General features: G+C 41.1%; 1 protein-coding gene across 2 annotated transcripts in view; it reads left to right on the forward strand.

The window, feature by feature from the left end:
* The window catches only part of LOC141114186 (cytochrome P450 4V2-like), a 196,297-nt gene that overhangs the window by 26,172 nt on the left and 151,923 nt on the right, over positions 1–18,202 (forward strand). For both annotated transcript variants that reach the window (XM_073607734.1, XM_073607725.1), the window contains exon 2: positions 2,865–2,950. In XM_073607734.1, coding sequence (XP_073463835.1) covers positions 2,865–2,950 — 86 coding nt within the window. The remainder of the gene's footprint in view (positions 1–2,864; positions 2,951–18,202) is intronic.

Here is an 18,202-nt window from a genome sequence, read left to right on the forward strand (position 1 = left end):
AACAAACCATAGTGTTCTCCGTATGTATTTTATTAAAATTGATGAAGACTAAAAAACATCAATAACACTCACATGGAACCGGCACTCCGATCCGAGTGCCGGCTAGCGGGCTTGTGATCGTGTCTGTCGGGTGACCGCGGGTGACGTCACACGCTCCTTACCCCCGTACGCGTTACGTCCTATGGGCGGGACTTCATCGGCGTGGGGCGCCCCACGCCGATGAAGTCCCGCCCATAGGACGTAACGCGTACGGGGGTAAGGAGCGTGTGACGTCACCCGCGGTCACCCGACAGACACGATCACAAGCCCGCTAGCCGGCACTCGGATCGGAGTGCCGGTTCCATGTGAGTGTTATTGATGTTTTTTAGTTTTCATCAATTTTAATAAAATACATACGGAGAACACTATGGTTTGTTGCTTTCTATATTATTTTTTATTCATCATCTGCCTACACTGAGCATTGTGAGCTGAAGGAAGTGAAGGAGTATCTTACAGATTTATCCATTCAATCCTATAAGCGATGTGACCTGTTTCAGGTCGAATATCTGAGGTGAGGGGCCATCTAAGAGCGGTGGAGGGATAAAGTCACCATTCAGATATTTATTGTCACCGGTGGTTCCTGCTCTTCTATACTTCTACCACACTACAATTTTATTAGTTGTCTATGAACTTTATTTGCGCAGCACTTTCTATTTATATACATGTCTTTGAGGTATTTTTTGAGTTGACCTTAGTGCCTGCTTGCATTTATATTGTTATATTAGTCAGCGCTGAATTTTATTACATTATCTCTTCTTTTACTCACCTGCGCCTTTATTGGAGAGAGCAGGGGAGTCTGCAGCCCTTTTGTACCTGTCAACATTAAGAGGAGAGGAGCAGAGCTGTTCCTTGGGTGGTGAGCCATCCATAGGAGCTTGGAGAGATGAGTCAGGCGGGAGGGGAGGCAGCGATGGGTCTGCAGTGCTCCTGGAGTTGGCGCCACCTTGGGAGTCCATTGCCGCTCTGTGAAAGAATTGGGTCAACTTGCGCGGTACAGGGGGCTTAGAATTCTTCCTGGACATGTCCCTGAGGGTCCCCAGTGGTCCCCGTTGTTGGCGGGTATAGCAGGGAGTAAATGCCACGGGCTCCTGTGCTGTGAAGTTGCCTCGGTTCTACTGTCTGAACAGAGCAGTGCCGTTATGCAGCCATTCCGCCCTGCAGCCAGACCACGCACCCCCCGAGACCTAGCGTTTTGTTGGTGAGCTGTTGGATCCTGATAATGGACAGATAGCCACAGGACAGGTAGGGGGAGACAATTATGTTCACAACTCCCTAGGAATCAGAGCTCAGGAGAATGTAATGTACAGAGTGCCAGGGTCAGTAGTATGTAATGCACAGAGAACAGGGGCAGTATGCACTGAACAATATAGCATACAGATTCCAAGGATCATGAGTATGTAAAAGAGCACAGCAGGCAGAAGAGCGTAACAGAGTGCAGGGGTCAGGAGTGTGTACCGTACACACCCAGAAAATTCTACCTCCTCATAAGACAAAAACCTCAGAACACACAGAAAACAAATTTCCAGGCCTTATTGATCCTGGATATGTGCCCCTAGTACCTGTCACTGGAGATGCCTATAGTGTGATGTCTGGTTCAGCATTTTTGTTGATCCAGGACAGCAACTCTGCAGATATTCTAACCCTTTTGCACTCTATTAAAAATGCTTTGCTACCTTCACCCCCATTCAAGAGATTTTTACTTCCTATCCCTTTGACACCTTGCCACTAGAACAGCACAGTCATGTAATGGTTAACACATTTCCCTGGCAGCAAAAGGTCACTGGTTAAAATCCCAACCACAACACTACCTGCCTGGAGTTTGCATGCTCTCTCTGTGCCTGTGTGGGTTTCCTCCAGGCGGAGACAGAACATGCAGTTACAATCTCACCTTTAATGAAATAGCAAAAATAACACAGTTCAGGAACATAGTAAAAAACAGAAGCCAGGGTTTGAATGCCAGAGTGGGTAATCAGACGAGCCGGAATCAGGAAGCCAGGAGTCAATGAAGTGAGAAGCAAAGTCAGAAACAGGTAACGGAAGAGAAGTCAGCCAGGCCAAGTCATACACAGGAACAAAAGCAGGAACACACAGGAGGTATTGACCACACAAGGGTGAGGATAGAATGAACTAAGCTGCCTAAATAACCAAAAGGGGCTGGATGTAGGCTGGTCTAATGAGGCAGGTTAATGGTAAACAGGTGAGTCACTGTGGAAACGAGTGGCTGGTAATTAACAAACAACCGAGTAGCTCTGAGCATTAAAAGAAAAGCCCTCCCCGTAAGTAGCAGAAGCCATCCCTGACAGAACAGCATCACCAGCCAACACGTTTTACGCTCCCTTAGCACATAGTGGGCGGCACAGTGGTGTAGTGGTAGCACTCTCGCCTAGCAGTAAGAAGGGTCACTGGTTCGAATCCCAACCACGACACTACCTGCTTGGAGTTTGCATGTTCTCCCTGTGCCTGCGTGGGTTTCCTCCGGGTACTCCGGTTTCCTCCCACACTCCAAAGACATGCTGGCAGGTTAACTGGATCCTGTCTAAAGTGGCCCTATTATGTGTATGTATGAATGTGAGTTAGAGACCTACATTGTAAGCTCCTTGAGGGCGGGGAGTGATGTGAACGTATATGTACAGCACTGCATAAATTTACAGCACTATATAAGTACCTGAGATAAATAATATAAGAAAGAGAAAGTTCCCGCAAGGGGGTACAGACAGGTTTTTGCTTAATTTACATACAGTTGTTATGGTAATGATAATTAGTAGTATTTTAATATGTGTAAGTGGTTTGTTGTTCATAAAGCACTTTTTAAATGTTTTGTTTAGGCAATATTAAGTACTTCCAAACATATGGACAAGGCTTTCCCATACAAGTTCTTTCACCCTTGGCTCGGAACGGGTCTCCTCACAAGGTACTGTGTCATTTCATTATACTTTATTATTTTAATTGAAAATTTTAGAATTCCTGAGTAATGATACAGCATAGGTTTAGGAAATCAAATAATCTTACGTACTGTAGTTACAGAACCACAAAATGCTGTACAATGCCCAATATAAACGACTGCCAAGGGACCCCTGACACTTGGACTCCAGATCTGGTCTGCTCCCACAGACTTTGCCACTTTGGCTCAGAGCATATTAGTAGCTCAGTTGTTTTGTAAGTTTACTTTGTTCTTACCTGACAGTAGGTATTTTATGTACAATAGAAAGCCTTTTCTGTGATCCTTTAAATGAAAACACACATTTTTATGTTGCCACTATACATGCAAGGCTTTGAATATTTGTTTCTATGTCTATGGTCCTTTGTCTGTGTCCTATCATATCTGAGCACGGCTAACCTATCCATAATGCTTTAGAAGCGTTTATTCTTCTGTATTTAAGTGGTACTGTGGGTCACCTTGATAGAGTTCAGTTGGTAGACATTAACACATCATTTTTTAGGGTATCAGGTACTGACCTACATATCTGTTATTGATCTGAACATCTCACCATTAAACAAGATTTCACTTTCTTAGCTAGAAAGTGAAATTAAAGCTAGTTCTTTTAAAAAAATATGTTTTTTTTTTTTCAAATGTCATGCAGTTTGACTTCAAAACACCACTAAAACATAAGTTGAAAGCCTCAAGACATAGTGGCAGACTCTTACTAGCCCACTTCTGGACCCAATTATACTTACCTTTATCACATTCCCTCTGCGTGACCTCCGTCCAGCAGGTAGTGCTCAGACCCAAGTAGCCAATAGCCAGGCCTGAACCATGTCACCTGAAGGAGAGCATCATCAACCCTATGTAATTTCTGACAACATCTGACATGGAGCTTAAAGTATTATTAAACCCAAGATCCTGCATTTTCTATATCTGGTCTCCCACAGTACACAGAACATTGAAATGCAATTATTTTAGTAAATATAAACTGCTAAATACCTTTTCTCATCAGTAGTATATAGCAGTCTTGTGACTTCTATCTATGTGTCTGGTTACAGCTTGTAGGAGGAGTTTTCATTCCACTCTGACTGTCCTATTAATGCTGCAGGACCCCTGACCCTCTGTCTGGACAGTGCTGGTTGGCCCTGTGCTGATCACATGCACCCTCCCAAAAAAAAAAAAAAAAACAACTCTCTAGCAATACAAACTAAACTGATCATGTGCAGAGTGCCCCAAGGCTCTGTTCTATCAGCAGGTGGATTGGGGGCTGTGGAAGAAGGTGAGGATCAGAGAAGACGGGATCAAACAGCATTTTTACACAATGCGGAGGATTAACCCCTTAGGTTCCACAGTGAGTATAACACGCATGCTTTACTGTAGGGCTCAAATTTTCTAGTCCTGCTACTAGCCAGGCCTCAAGTGTTACTCGCCACCAGTTGCCCCACCCAACCCCTACGCTGCCCCTCCCCTAATTCCACCCGTAAACACGCCCTCATAAATTATCCCATGAAATTACACTTAAATGTTTAATGCAGAATTAAGTTACAAAAATAAATATTAACAACAACTTTATCAGTGCCCCTCAGCACAGCCTCCCCTGTGCTCATCAATGCAGGCTCATCTGTGCCCACCATTGCAGCCTCACCTGTGCCCACCATTGCAGCCTCACCTGTGCCCACCATTGCAGCCTCACTGTGCCCACCATTGCAGCCTCACCTCTGCCCACAATTGCAGCCTCACTGTGCCCACCATTTCATCCTCACTGTGCCCACCATTGCAGCCACACTGTGCTCACTATTGCAGCCTCACTGTGCCCACCACTGCAGCCTCACTGTGCCCACCACTGCAGCCTCACTGTACCCACCATTGAAGCCACACGGTGCCCACCATTGCAGCCTCACTGTGCCCAGCATTGCAGCCACACGGTGCCCACCATTGCAGCCTCACTATGTGCCCACCACTGCAGCCTCACTCTACCCACCATTGCAGCCTCACGGTGCCCACCATTGCAGCCACACTGTGCTCACTATTGCAGCCTCACTGTGCCCACCATTGCAACCACACTGTGCCCACCATTGCAACCACACTGTGTCCACCATTGCAACCTTACTGAGCCCACCATTGCAGCCACACTGTGACCGCCATTGCAGCCACACTGTGCCCACCATTGCAGCCACACAGTGCCCACAATTGCAGCCTCACTGTTCACATCTTTGCAGCCATACTATGCCCACCATTGCAACCACACTGTGTCCACCATTGCAACCTTACTGTGCCCACCATTGCAGCCACACTGTGCCCACCAGTGCAACCTCACTGTGCCCACCAGTGCAACCTCACTGTGCCCACCATTGTAGCCACACTGTGCCCACCATTGCAGCCACACTGTGCCCACTGCCCACTATTGCAGTCACACTGTGCCCACCATTGTAGCCTCACCTGCGCAGAGAAAGAGAGAGGGCGGCCAGATCATGACTGGAGTAAGAGGAGAGCCGCGGGATCACAGAGCGCGGATAGCACGTTGTTACAGCTTACATTACAATAGTCTCCACTCTGCTCGCTGTCACACACAGCCCCGCCTCCTCCTGACCTGCGCCTGTGATAGACAGAATGTATCCCAGCATTGGACCCTTCTGTCTATCACAGACACAGGTCAGGAGGAGAAACTGGCAGCATCTATGGCTGGCTTTACACTGGGTTTGACTCCTGAAGGAACAAAGTGGAAGAAGAACACGGGTAAGTTAGGTATAAATGGGTATCTAAGAAATGTGTACTTAAAGAAATACAAGAGCTGCCATTACTAATCTTCTAAAATGCTAGCTACCTGGCTGTATCTGGCTTTAGTACTTTCTGAGACACTGACTTGGAACAAGCATGCAGATCAAGTAAAAGTGAAGTCAGTTTTCCTGATATGCATACATGTTCAGGGGCAGCAAACTAGGAACAATTGAAGCCTTTAGCCAAGCATGACCTATAGGGAACTAACATTTTCAGATGGAGATGTCAACAATGGCCTCCTCCATAGTTTTTCACAGCAGGTCATGGAAAAGCAATGTCAATATACCATAAAATATTGTCCTATTGGACTTAGGGAGTCTGTTGTGTGTGAACAGCGGTGATGTGTTTTATATGTCTGTGCTACTTTTATACCAGGACAAACATTGCGTATACTTCAAGCATATTTCTACTACCGTATAACCTCAGCATTTATTATTTCAATTACAATAACACCCTGCAAGACACGTATATAAACTGTATTTACATAATAAATTACTCTACACGACTACTTATTTTTCATTGCACAAAGTGAATTCTGAATAGCAGGTTTCTGCACTTTGCATCTATACTTTTGCGTATCCAATTAGGTTACATTAGCTCAGGTGGATCCTCTTGGGGCTCATGCTTGGTGATAAGCCTTTAGCAAAAATATTAAAAGTATTTACAGTATTATGGACGTCTACCTCATACTGGTCTGCCTGGCTGAGTTGATTTATAGGAGGCTGCTCTGTGTGAAGATAAAATTATTTAATTGTTCACTGCTAGATTGCTACATTATTCATGCGGCTTCTCAGGACTAGCTTGCTGTAACCACTTAGCATTGTTTAGCATGAATGACAGATCTTTCTGTACTGTCCATTTACAGTATATGGGGAGAACATTGCCAAATTCTTACTATTGTTGCATGGACTCTGACTGCACCACATTTAGGCCTGGTTCACACTAGTGGGGGTGCGCTTTTGAGGCAATAATTATGTTGTATGACTTGAGAGAGATTTTGATGCAATTTTACTCCTGTGCGTTTTTGATACAATTTCATCCCTAGTAGTCAAGAATCTGCTGCTGCTCTGCCTGGAACAAGCGTTCAGGTTAAAAAAAACATGAAATACATTTCCAGATTGCATCAGAACCGCATGCACATGAGATTTCTGTGTAATTACATTGAACTCTATGGGGCCAAAATTCTGCTGGAATCGCACAAATGTAACTTTTTGGAACTTTTTGCAAAATCGGTCTGCGCTGAGTCGCATTGATGTGAACAGGCACCATTGAAAAAAATGTGATTTCCATTGTCATGCGATTCTATGCAACTCAAGGTGCATCAGAAATCGAACTAGTGTGTTACCAAAATGGTAGGATCAGCATATGCAACTCTGTCCAAAAGATGCATAGTTTCATATTTGCGCTCCAGTATTTGAACGTATATGATAACCCTGCTTATCACAGAATCTTCTATTAGGTTTCAGTATGTTGCATAGTTGTTACACAGTTTTTCATCTTTAGTGTCCATGCACATTACTTTAGGCTATTAGCATTTTTTGAGCTTCAGCATCTAGGAGCAGAAAAAAAAATGTTTTTGTAGAGTTTCTTGGAGTGTTTTTCCAGCAGAAACTCTTCTGAACGCTGCTAAACACTTCTAAGCGCTCCTAAACGCTACTAATAGCGTTTTTGAGCTTTTTTTTTTCCTTTTACTGCAAAAACGCCAATAAAAAGCTAATACTCCTAAACGCTCTTAAACACTCCTAAATGCTCCTAAAATGTTGCTATAATGCTATTACAAAAAGCTATTACTAGCGTTTTCTATCCAGTGATTTCTCCAGCGTTTTTTTTAACTTAAAATTGACACTAGTGTGCATAGAGCCTTGGGAAATACTCGTTAAGATAAAAAAATATTGGTGCTGCCATTTCACTTCAAAGGAAGTGATTTCCAGCACATGGTTCTCTCAGTAAAAAGAGGGTTCAGCTATAAGCTTCGGTTCACACTGAAATGTGGGGTTGATTTCAACCCCGCATTTCAGTCTGACTTTGGGGGTGATTTTAGAGACATGTGAGCGGGTTCCTGCACAGATGTCTATTGAAATCGCCCCTGAAGTCGTCAAAAGTAGTGCAGGAACTATTTTTCTTAATTCTGACGATGCCGTTGCCAGCAATAGCCAGCAATTTGACATGCAATTTGACTTGTCAAATCGCATGTCAAAATGGCCCGAAGTGAATGTGGGCTTAAGTGTATTTTAAACAAAGGCAAATGCAAGAAGCCTTAAAGCCCATATACACGATCAGAAAATCATATGAAAAATACTGCTTTCAAAGCGATCATGCGATAATCTGAACTTTCATCTGATATTATCTGATCAGACAAGCACAAAAATGTTTCTTGTAAAATACCAGATCATATGATTTTCATTTAATCAGTACAGTTGTTGTTTGAAAATACAATACAAATACACTAAAACACATTACATTAGTTCTGATTTTTTATTCTGTTGTATACAAGAATTTCCGTAACTTCAGTAAACTCTTTATTTTCGATATGAGATTAGCATGCAAAAAAAAAAAAAAAGTCTGATCAATCGTCCAATAATTTCATGGGGTATACCAGGCAATAAATGAACACTGCCACAGTATGAGACTCAGGAGCCCAAAATAACAACAATAAACAGTAAGGCCTGGTTCACACCTATGCAGGTTGCAGTTTGCATATTCCAGGTGCATTTTGCATTTTTCAATACATGTTTTTGATGCATTGAAGTCTATGGAATCAAAAGCCAGAAAAAAGTCCCTGGCCCTTTCCATAAAATGCATGTGAACGTGTCCCGTAGGAAATTATATTAAATGGACTGTAGTGTGTTTCTGCAAAACTGAAAACGCACAAAAAAATGCATAGGTGTGAATTAGGCCTAAAAAAGAACACACACAATAAATTGTTTTAAATAAATTGATTTATATAATTTTGTCATCTCCACTAGACAGTCCCCTCCCACTTTAGTTAGAATCACCTCCCAGGGAACACAATTAACCCCTTGATCGCCCCCTAGTGTTAACCCCTTCCCTGCCAGTGACATTTTTATATTAATCAATGCATTTTTATAGCACTGATCGCTGTAAAAATGCCAATGGTCCCAAATATGTGTCAAAATTGTCCGATGTGTACGCCATAATGTCGCAGTCCTGATGAAAATCACATATCGCCGCCATTGCTAGTAAAAAAAAAAAATTAATAATAAAAAGGCCATAAAACTATCCCCTATTTTGTAGACGCTATAACTTTTGCGCAAACTAATCAATATACGCTTATTGTGATTTTTTTTTGTAATAGCTAAAATATGTAGAAGAATGCATGTCGGCCTAACCTGAGGAAAAAATAGTTTTTTTTATATATATTTTTGGGGGATATTTATTATAGCAAAAAGTAAAAAATATTAAGTTTTTTTAAAAATTGTCGCTCTTTTTTGTTTATAGTGCAAAAAATAAAAACTGCAGAGGTGATCAAATACCACCAAAAGAAAGCTCTATTTGTGGGAAAAAAGGACGTCAATTTTTTGGGTGCAACGTCGCACAACCGCGCAATTGTCATTTAAATCGATGCAGTGCCGAATCACAAAAAGTGCTATGGTCAGGAAGGGGGTAAAATCTTCCGGGGCTGAAGTGGTTAAAGTGGTTGTTAACCCACTTCTATGAAATCTTCTTATCCCCTCTGTACCTTAATAACATGTGTCCCTGTGCCTGTGTTCTGTAAAAAATCCACCGATCTGTACCTATATGAGCTCTGCTCCGTGCGCTCAGCTGATTCCTCTCCTTGCTTCTCTCCCAGACTCACAGCTGCAGTGGGCGGGACTGAGCCATCCTGCTGACATCGGCCGGGGTGGAGGGGGAGAGAGGAGAGGAGAGAGCTGACAATCAGCTGAGCGCCTAAAGCCATACCTCCCAACTTTTTGAGATGGGAATGAGGGACACCTATCAGCAAAAGTATGCAGGCATAGGACACATCCCTTGCCACGCCCCCTTAATGGAGAATTGTACAAAAAGATAAGATTGGTTAAACCCACAAGTGCTTTTTTTTACCACTACTATTCCTTTATATTGGCTTTTGGAATTTACAAATGCAGCAATTTAGAAATCAGATGAAAGGTTTAGCACTGGAAAACACTTTTTGATACATAAAAGTCCTTTTTTTATACATCTATAAAAAACAGAACAAAATGAGGGACAAATGAGGAGCAATGAGGAACAGAGGGACATCCTAATCAGGGACAGTCCCTCAAAATCAGGGACAGTTGGGAGCTATGCCTAAAGCCGTGGGTTTTTTTACATTAAACAGCAGGCACAGGGACACATGTTATTAAGTTACAGAGGGGATAAGAAGATTTCTTAGCATATACAGGGAGGGGGGGGGGGGTTATTGCTGGTGCTGGTACAAGCGGGGAGGGGAGGGGGAAGGAGGACAGAGGAGACGCAGACATGGGTAGAGATACAGGGAGCAGGGCTGCGGCTGACGGACCAAGATGTTAGGGCTCAGCAGCCATGCTTATTGTGGTCTGTTTGCAGAGGGGAGGGTATAGTCAGGCAGGATCAGCCAGGTTTTTTTGGGGTATACAGGGTGCCAAATGACACAGCACAAGTACTGTGCTGTATAACATGCTTTAAAGGAACAGTATCTAGTTTTTTTTTTGGGGGGGGGGGGGGGTTAACAAACGCTTTAATGGCTTTAAAGTGGTTGTAAATTCAGAAGTTATTTTTATCTTAATGTATTCTATGCATTAAGATAACAAAGTGGAAGAAGAACACGGGTAAGTTAGGTATAAATGGGTATCTAAGAAATGTGTACTTAAAGAAATACAAGAGCTGCCATTACTAATCTTCTAAAATGCTAGCTGCCTGGCTGTATCTGGCTTTAGTACTTTCTGAGACACTGACTTGGAACAAGCATGCAGATCAAGTAAAAGTGAAGTCAGTTTTCCTGATATGCATACATGTTCAGGGGCAGCAAACTAAGAACAATTGAAGCCTTTAGCCAAGCATGACCTATAGGGAACTAACATTTTCAGATGGAGATGTCAACAATGGCCTCCTCCATAGTTTTTCACAGCAGGTCATGGAAAAGCAATGTCAATATACCATAAAATATTAAAAAAGTTGGAAAAGAGGAAAGGGTCAAGAGCACCACGTCCCAGAAAAATAGGTTTAAAGAAAAACAGGGGCTTTGAGGCCATAGAATGGCCCCAGGGACTTTTAAACGGTGCTAGAGTCAATAAGGTGAAGAATATGAGATAAAACAGATCTTTTATTTAGTAATCTTTAAAAAAAACAGACATTGGTCAAAAACAACCTTAGAAATAAATTTACAAAGCAAATACAAAAATTTTTCATGGATACAGAGATTAATACCACTCTCTCAACATGTTTCGCTTTCCTAAGCTTCTTCAGGAGATATATTGTGGTATTGTGATCAGTTATAGAAATAGAAGAAATATATATAGATAAGGATTACATGTCTGCTAATGAATTTCAGATCATAAATTATATTAGTTTAATCATAACGGAAAACAAAAAATATGTACAAATGAAAAACATATCAGAAAAAATGTTAATATATATATACAAATATATGACAAATAATATTGATATCGAGAAAAAAAAAAAAAATATATATATATATATACAAACACCACATATATCACGTCACAGATTGCTTTTCGATCTTACCCGTAGAGAGAAAAATATATAATGGAAAATAGATTTGTGCTTGACCGATGTTTTGCTCTTCAGTCTAAACCTCATTGAAAAGGCATGCAGAGAGGTATAAAAATTTTTTATTAAAAGTGGATGAAATTCTCTAAAAGAGAGAAGAGTTGAATACAAGGGTATTAACATAAAGAAGCTTCAAAACATATATATATATATATATATATATAAAGTTGGCTAGCAAAAACGCTATGCATGAGAGTGAAAAAATCATCCAAGATAAAAGTATAGTGAATGTACCTTTAATAGAATCAATTCACAGATAATCCAAAATTACATCCGAAGGATGGTGAGAAGCCAGATTGCTGTATATATAAGTGGTTCTTGTAATGCAGCAGGACAGCAGTGGAGAATGGGCAGCATACAGGACCAGAATACCCACAAATAGCTAGTGGGCAACTGAACCTGGGAGTGCGTCTGCAGCCTGCCACAAAAGAAGCCTAAAGGTATAAATAAAAAGGTTGGCTAAGTTTAAATCCCTGAGTTTAAATCAAATAAAAGAAATGATGAGTTTCTAATGAGAGGTAGGGGAACGATCAACAAACTTACTATTGGTAATTAGAACCGATCTTAGCAGCACTCACATAGGTAGCGTCCATCTGCCCAGCATATCACCAAAAGGAATGACAGAGACTGGCGGGAGAATCCCCGCTTTTAAACCTCTCCAGCGTGACGGCGTCTGACTCGCCGTCACACTGCGGACCGAAAAACACAACTGCGCATGCGCACGCATCCCGGCTTCTAAATGAAAAGAAACGTCAGGCGCGTCAAGCAAGCATGACTGACCCGCGGCCATTTTGGAAAATCCTGTGCCAGAAATAGTGCACTACGGAAGCCCTATGACTCAATATTAATTATGAGGATAGGGGCGGCGTCAGGCATATATGTCTGATCCGCGGCCATCTTTGGAAAACCTATGCCCTAAGTGTAACACCAAGGGGACCGTGGGGCTAAAGGCATTTAAGGAAAAAACCGGGAGGGAGGAAAAAACAGCACTGGTTGTCAGTTAAAGGGCAACACAGCATACAGGACATTGATTACGACATGAGATGCTGGGTGCCCCGGGTGTCCGTGCAGGCCAAAAGAACAGAGGAAAACGGACTGAAGAGCAACAAAAGAAAGAGAGTCATATCACACAAATATTTTTTGGATATAAGAATAATAACAATACAAATAAAGTATGGAAAAATAATTATATAATAGCATCCAAAATATAAATTCAAAATTATTATTAAATCAATTATGTATAACAGATCGAATGTATATGAGGGAAATGAATAGGTGGTGATGTAATAAAAAAAAAAAAAAAAAATTTTTTAAAGAAAAGGTTTGTAACTCAAAACATCGTTCAGGCCTGGATGTTTCAAAGCATTAAGAGTAAAGATCCACTTAGTCTCGCGTTGTAATAAGATCTTATCATAATCACCCCCTCTTTCATTAGGGGGGGCATGCTCCAAAGCATAGAAGTGCATTTTACTGTCATCGAATTGGTAACATAGACCCATATGTCGGCTTATAGGGGTTTCCATCTTTTTCTTATTAACTAAGGAGACATGGTCTCTAATTCGATGGAAGAAGGGGCGTTTGGTTTTCCCTACGTAAAATGCATTGCATTCGCATATCATTATATAAACCACGCCGATGGATTGGCATGTGGCTATGAAATTAGGGTTATATAGCTGTCCATTTGGGAGAATGATATTGCGAGATGCATAAATGTACCTGCAAAAGTCACATTTGTGGCAGGGTTTAGTACCCTTATTTTTTGTAATAATTGCAGGCAATGGGGCATGGTGACTATGGACAATGTGGTCCCTAATTGACCGGGATCGTCGGTAAGTGATCTCCGGATGATCTTTTAGATGTTTGGACACCTTCGGATCTCCCATTAACAAATACCAGTGCTTTTGTAGCAAATCACGCATTTGTTGATGTTGTCCAGAGAAGGTAGTAATTACTCTTAAGCCTGGGTCTAATTTTGGTTTAGAAAACCCATGAATTAGTTGGTTGCGGTTGCTTTTTTTGGCCCTGAGGTAGGCTCGTTTAAGGCATTTATTACTGTAGCCACGTGCCTTGAGACGTTCTCTCAGTGCCCTGGCCTCGGATTCGAAGTGGACATTATCACTACAATTTCTCCTCAATCTTAAATATTGTCCGTAAGGAACATTGTTGATAAGTGGCAGAGGATGTGAACTAGTGGCGTGCAGGAGTGAATTTCCTGCTGATGTTTTGCGAAAAAGGGTGGATCCGATGGTTCTATCAGGGTTGATAAACAAGGTAATGTCTAGAAAAGTTAAGATGGACTGATTCGCTTCCATGGTAAAGGTAAGGTTATAGGGGTTGATTTTCAATCCCTCAAAGAAACGGGAGAGGTCTTCTCTACTGCCCGTCCAAATAAAGAACACATCGTCAATATACCGTTTCCATATCAGTATATTTTCCACCAGGACTTGCATATCTTCCCTGAAAAAAAGTTTTTGCTCCCACTCCCCCAGGTACAGGTTCACATAGGAGGGGGCACATCTGGTCCCCATAGCGACCCCCTGCACATGGAGGTAGTGGGAGCATGCAAATAGAAAAATGTTATTGGTAAGGATAAACCTCAGAAGGTCCAAAATGAACCTCCTGTAGGTCTGAGGAACATCACCATCGTGAGAAATAAAGCCCTCTACAACTGCCACCCCCAAATCATGGGGGATGGAGTTGTAGAGGGCCTCCACATCCAAAGCTACAAGCCATGCTTCCTCTGGAACGGCCACGCCGTCCAGAGTACGAAGAAGTTCACTGGTGTCTTGTAAGTATGATGTCAGGCCTTGCACATGGGGCCTGAGAAATTCATCTATAAGTTGGCTAGCATTTTCAGTGAGAGATCCGTTTCCGGACACTATCGGTCGGCCAGGGGGATTTGCTATGTCCTTGTGCACTTTGGGGAGGGCGTACAGTGTAGGAATCCGAGGACAGGGCACATTGAGAAACTCCCATGTTGGCTTGGTAATCAAACCTTGATGGTAGGCAGTCCCAATTAATTTTCTATAGCGTATGGTCATATTGGTAACATGCGTCTCAGATACTTTCTTATACCAGTCTTGGTTTTGTAAGAGGCGTAAGACCATAGATTCGTATTGTTCTGTGGTCATCACTACCAGATTACCTCCCTTGTCTGAGGGCTTAATCACCAGACGGGGGTCCGACTGTAATGATTTTAGAGCCATTTTTTGTGGGCTTGTAAGATTTGAATGTGTTAGGCCCTTCCATTTGGTCTTACAGATGTCTTCTGTGACCTGATGGATAAACGCCCAGACATTGGGGTTACCCTGTGGTGTGGGAAAGATTTTTGATTTAGGTTTATATTCCCTGGGGGTAAAAGGCACTATTGGGTGGGGAGCACACGACCCATGACTGGGAAAACCGTCCTGATCAAGGGTATGAGCTTCCAAGAGGTCTATTTCATCTATGTGTCCCTCGTTCCAGAGTTCCATAAGATCTTCCATTGCTTTAATCTCATTTAGTGTGATGTTTTCCACTATGGGTTGAGCGTGAGATGGCATAGAGCTGGATTGTGCGGGTTTATCAAACATAATGCGAAGCATTAGTTTGCGAGCGAATAGGTTAAGATCTTTTATCAGTTCAAACTGATCAATTTTCTGTGTCGGACAGAAGGTTAAACCTAATTCTAAGACAGAAATTTGATCAGCGCTGAGAGGAATGGAAGATAAATTAATTATTTCAAATTTTTGGCCTGTTTCTGAAGGCCCTCCAAGACCATCATTTTTTTCGGATCGTGCACCGGTTGTGTGAAAATCGGGGCTGGACGAAAATCCGACTGGCTGATGGATTCATTGGTGTTAGTAATTAAAGGTGCCGATGTTGAAGGTAATGAAGTACTTAAATGAGTATTAGAGAGGGTGTCCCGGTGTGCTGGTGCGTGTGAAGAGTTGTTAATTTTTGCCGTAATGGCTCTAGTGTGAATTGGTGTGCGATTGGTGTTTTGGTGCCGCTTACTTGACCCTGTGGGCGCATTGCCGGTGCCGTTGGTGCTCTTAGAGGATCCAAAGTCCTTGGAGCCTTCTTGTGCCTGTGAAGAGAGGGAGGAAGCAGAGGAGGTATCAGAGTCGTTAGGTTCTGAAGGGGTATCTCTAGAGATTCGCATTTTTGTATTCCGTCTCTTGTTTGTTTTAGTCTGTGTCCAAGCATAAGCTTGATTATTGTCATACGATACTTTATCTCTTAGGAATTTCTTTTCCTTAGTTTTTAGAATTTCAGCTACATAGGTCTCTATATGCGCTTTGAGGGTACCCTCACGGCTAGAAAAAAGCTCACTTGAGACAATTGAACTGTTTTCAGCATATAGTTTTTCTATTTCCTTGTCTAGAGAAGCCAATTCCTCGCTGTAATGGCCACATAGTAGTTCCATCATTTTCATCGAGCACAGTTGGAGATTGGTTTCCCAATTTGTTCTAAAATCTTGTTCTAATTTGCTCACCGTAGGGAAAATTTGGATTCTCAAACCCCATGGGGCAATTTGATCGTCCAAATATTTCTGAAAGTACCATTTGTTCCAATACACTCTCGCTTTCTTTTCCAGCATTCGCTGGAGACGAAGAAAAAAACGGTCCATAGATAGACCACCCCCAGTGGCATTCTGGGATTTATGGATCTGGTCCATAAATCCTTCGAATGCGTTACCACAATAATTAGCCATATGAACGAAGAAAGTGAAAACAAATAAAAAACAAAAAACAAAAAACAGAAACCAAAAATGATATACAATAATTGTAAATCTGAGATCAATCAGTATAATAGGTAATTAATACATTTAGATGTCAATTTGAGATTTCTCAACTTCCTAGGGGTAATAGGTGGGTAACACCTCAATTTAAGTCTAAAAAAGTTGGAAAAGAGGAAAGGGTCAAGAGCACCACGTCCCAGAAAAATAGGTTTAAAGAAAAATAGGGGCTTTGAGGCCATAGAATGGCCCCAGGGACTTTTAAACGGTGCTAGAGTCAATAAGGTGAAGAATATGAGATAAAACAGATCTTTTATTTAGTAATCTTTAAAAAAAACAGACATTGGTCAAAAACAACCTTAGAAATAAATTTACAAAGCAAATACAAAAATTTTTCATGGATACAGAGATTAATACCACTCTCTCAACATGAAGAGCAAACTGAAGAGCAAAACATCAGTCAAGCACAAATCTATTTTCCATTATATATTTTTCTCTCTACGGGTAAGATCGAAAAGCAATCTGTGACGTGATATATGTGGTGTTTGTATATATATATATATATATTTTTTTTTTTTCTCGATATCAATATTATGTTTTTGTATATATATATTTTATAAATTTATATATATATAAATTTACAAAGTACAAAGCAAATACAAAAATTTTTCATGGATACAGAGATTAATACCACTCTCTCAACATGTTTCGCTTTCCTAAGCTTCTTCAGGAGATATATATTGTGGTATTGTGATCAGCTATAGAAATAGAAGAAATGTATATAGATAAGGATTACATGTCTGCTAATGAATTTCAGATCATAAATTATATTAGTTTAATCATAACGGAAAACAAAAAATATGTACAAATGAAAAACATATCAGAAAAAATGTTAATATATATACAAATATATGACAAATAATATTGATATCGAGAGAAAAAAAAAAAATATATATATACAAACACCACATATATCACGTCACAGATTGCTTTTCGATCTTACCCGTAGAGAGAAAAATATATAATGGAAAATAGATTTGTGCTTGACTGATGTTTTGCTCTTCAGTTTGCTCTTCATGTTGAGAGAGTGGTATTAATCTCTGTATCCATGAAAAATTTTTGTATTTGCTTTGTAAATTTATTTCTAAGGTTGTTTTTGACCAATGTCTGTTTTTTTTAAAGATTACTAAATAAAAGATCTGTTTTATCTCATATTCTTCACCTTATTGACTCTAGCACCGTTTAAAAGTCCCTGGGGCCATTCTATGGCCTCAAAGCCCCTATTTTTCTTTATACCATAAAATATTGTCCTATTGGACTTAGGGAGTCTGTTGTGTGTGAACAGCGGTGATGTGTTTTATATGTCTGTGCTACTTTTATACCAGGACAAACATTGCGTATACTTCAAGCATATTTCTACTACTGTATAACCTCAGCATTTATTATTTCAATTACAATAACACCCTGCAAGACACGTATATAAACTGCATTTACATAATAAATTACTCTACACGACTACTTATTTTTCATTGCACAAAGTGAATTCTGAATAGCAGGTTTCTGCACTTTGCATCTATACTTTTGCGTATCCAATTAGGTTACATTAGCTCAGGTGGATCCTCTTGGGGCTCATGCTTGGTGATAAGCCTTTAGCAAAAACATTAAAAGTATTTACAGTATTATGGACGTCTACCTCATACTGGTCTGCCTGGCTGAGTTGATTTATAGGAGGCTGCTCTGTGTGAAGATAAAATTATTTAATTGTTCACTGCTAGATTGCTACATTATTCATGCGGCTTCTCAGGACTAGCTTGCTGTAACCACTTAGCATTGTTTAGCATGAATGACAGATCTTTCTGTACTGTCCATTTACAGTATATGGGGAGAACATTGCCAAATTCTTACTATTGTTGCATGGACTCTGACTGCACCACATTTAGGCCTGGTTCACACTAGTGGGGGTGCGCTTTTGAGACAACAATTATGTTGTATGA

This window comes from Aquarana catesbeiana, linkage group LG01 (genome assembly GCF_042186555.1).
Source record: "Aquarana catesbeiana isolate 2022-GZ linkage group LG01, ASM4218655v1, whole genome shotgun sequence".
NCBI classification, from domain to species: domain Eukaryota; kingdom Metazoa; phylum Chordata; class Amphibia; order Anura; family Ranidae; genus Aquarana; species Aquarana catesbeiana.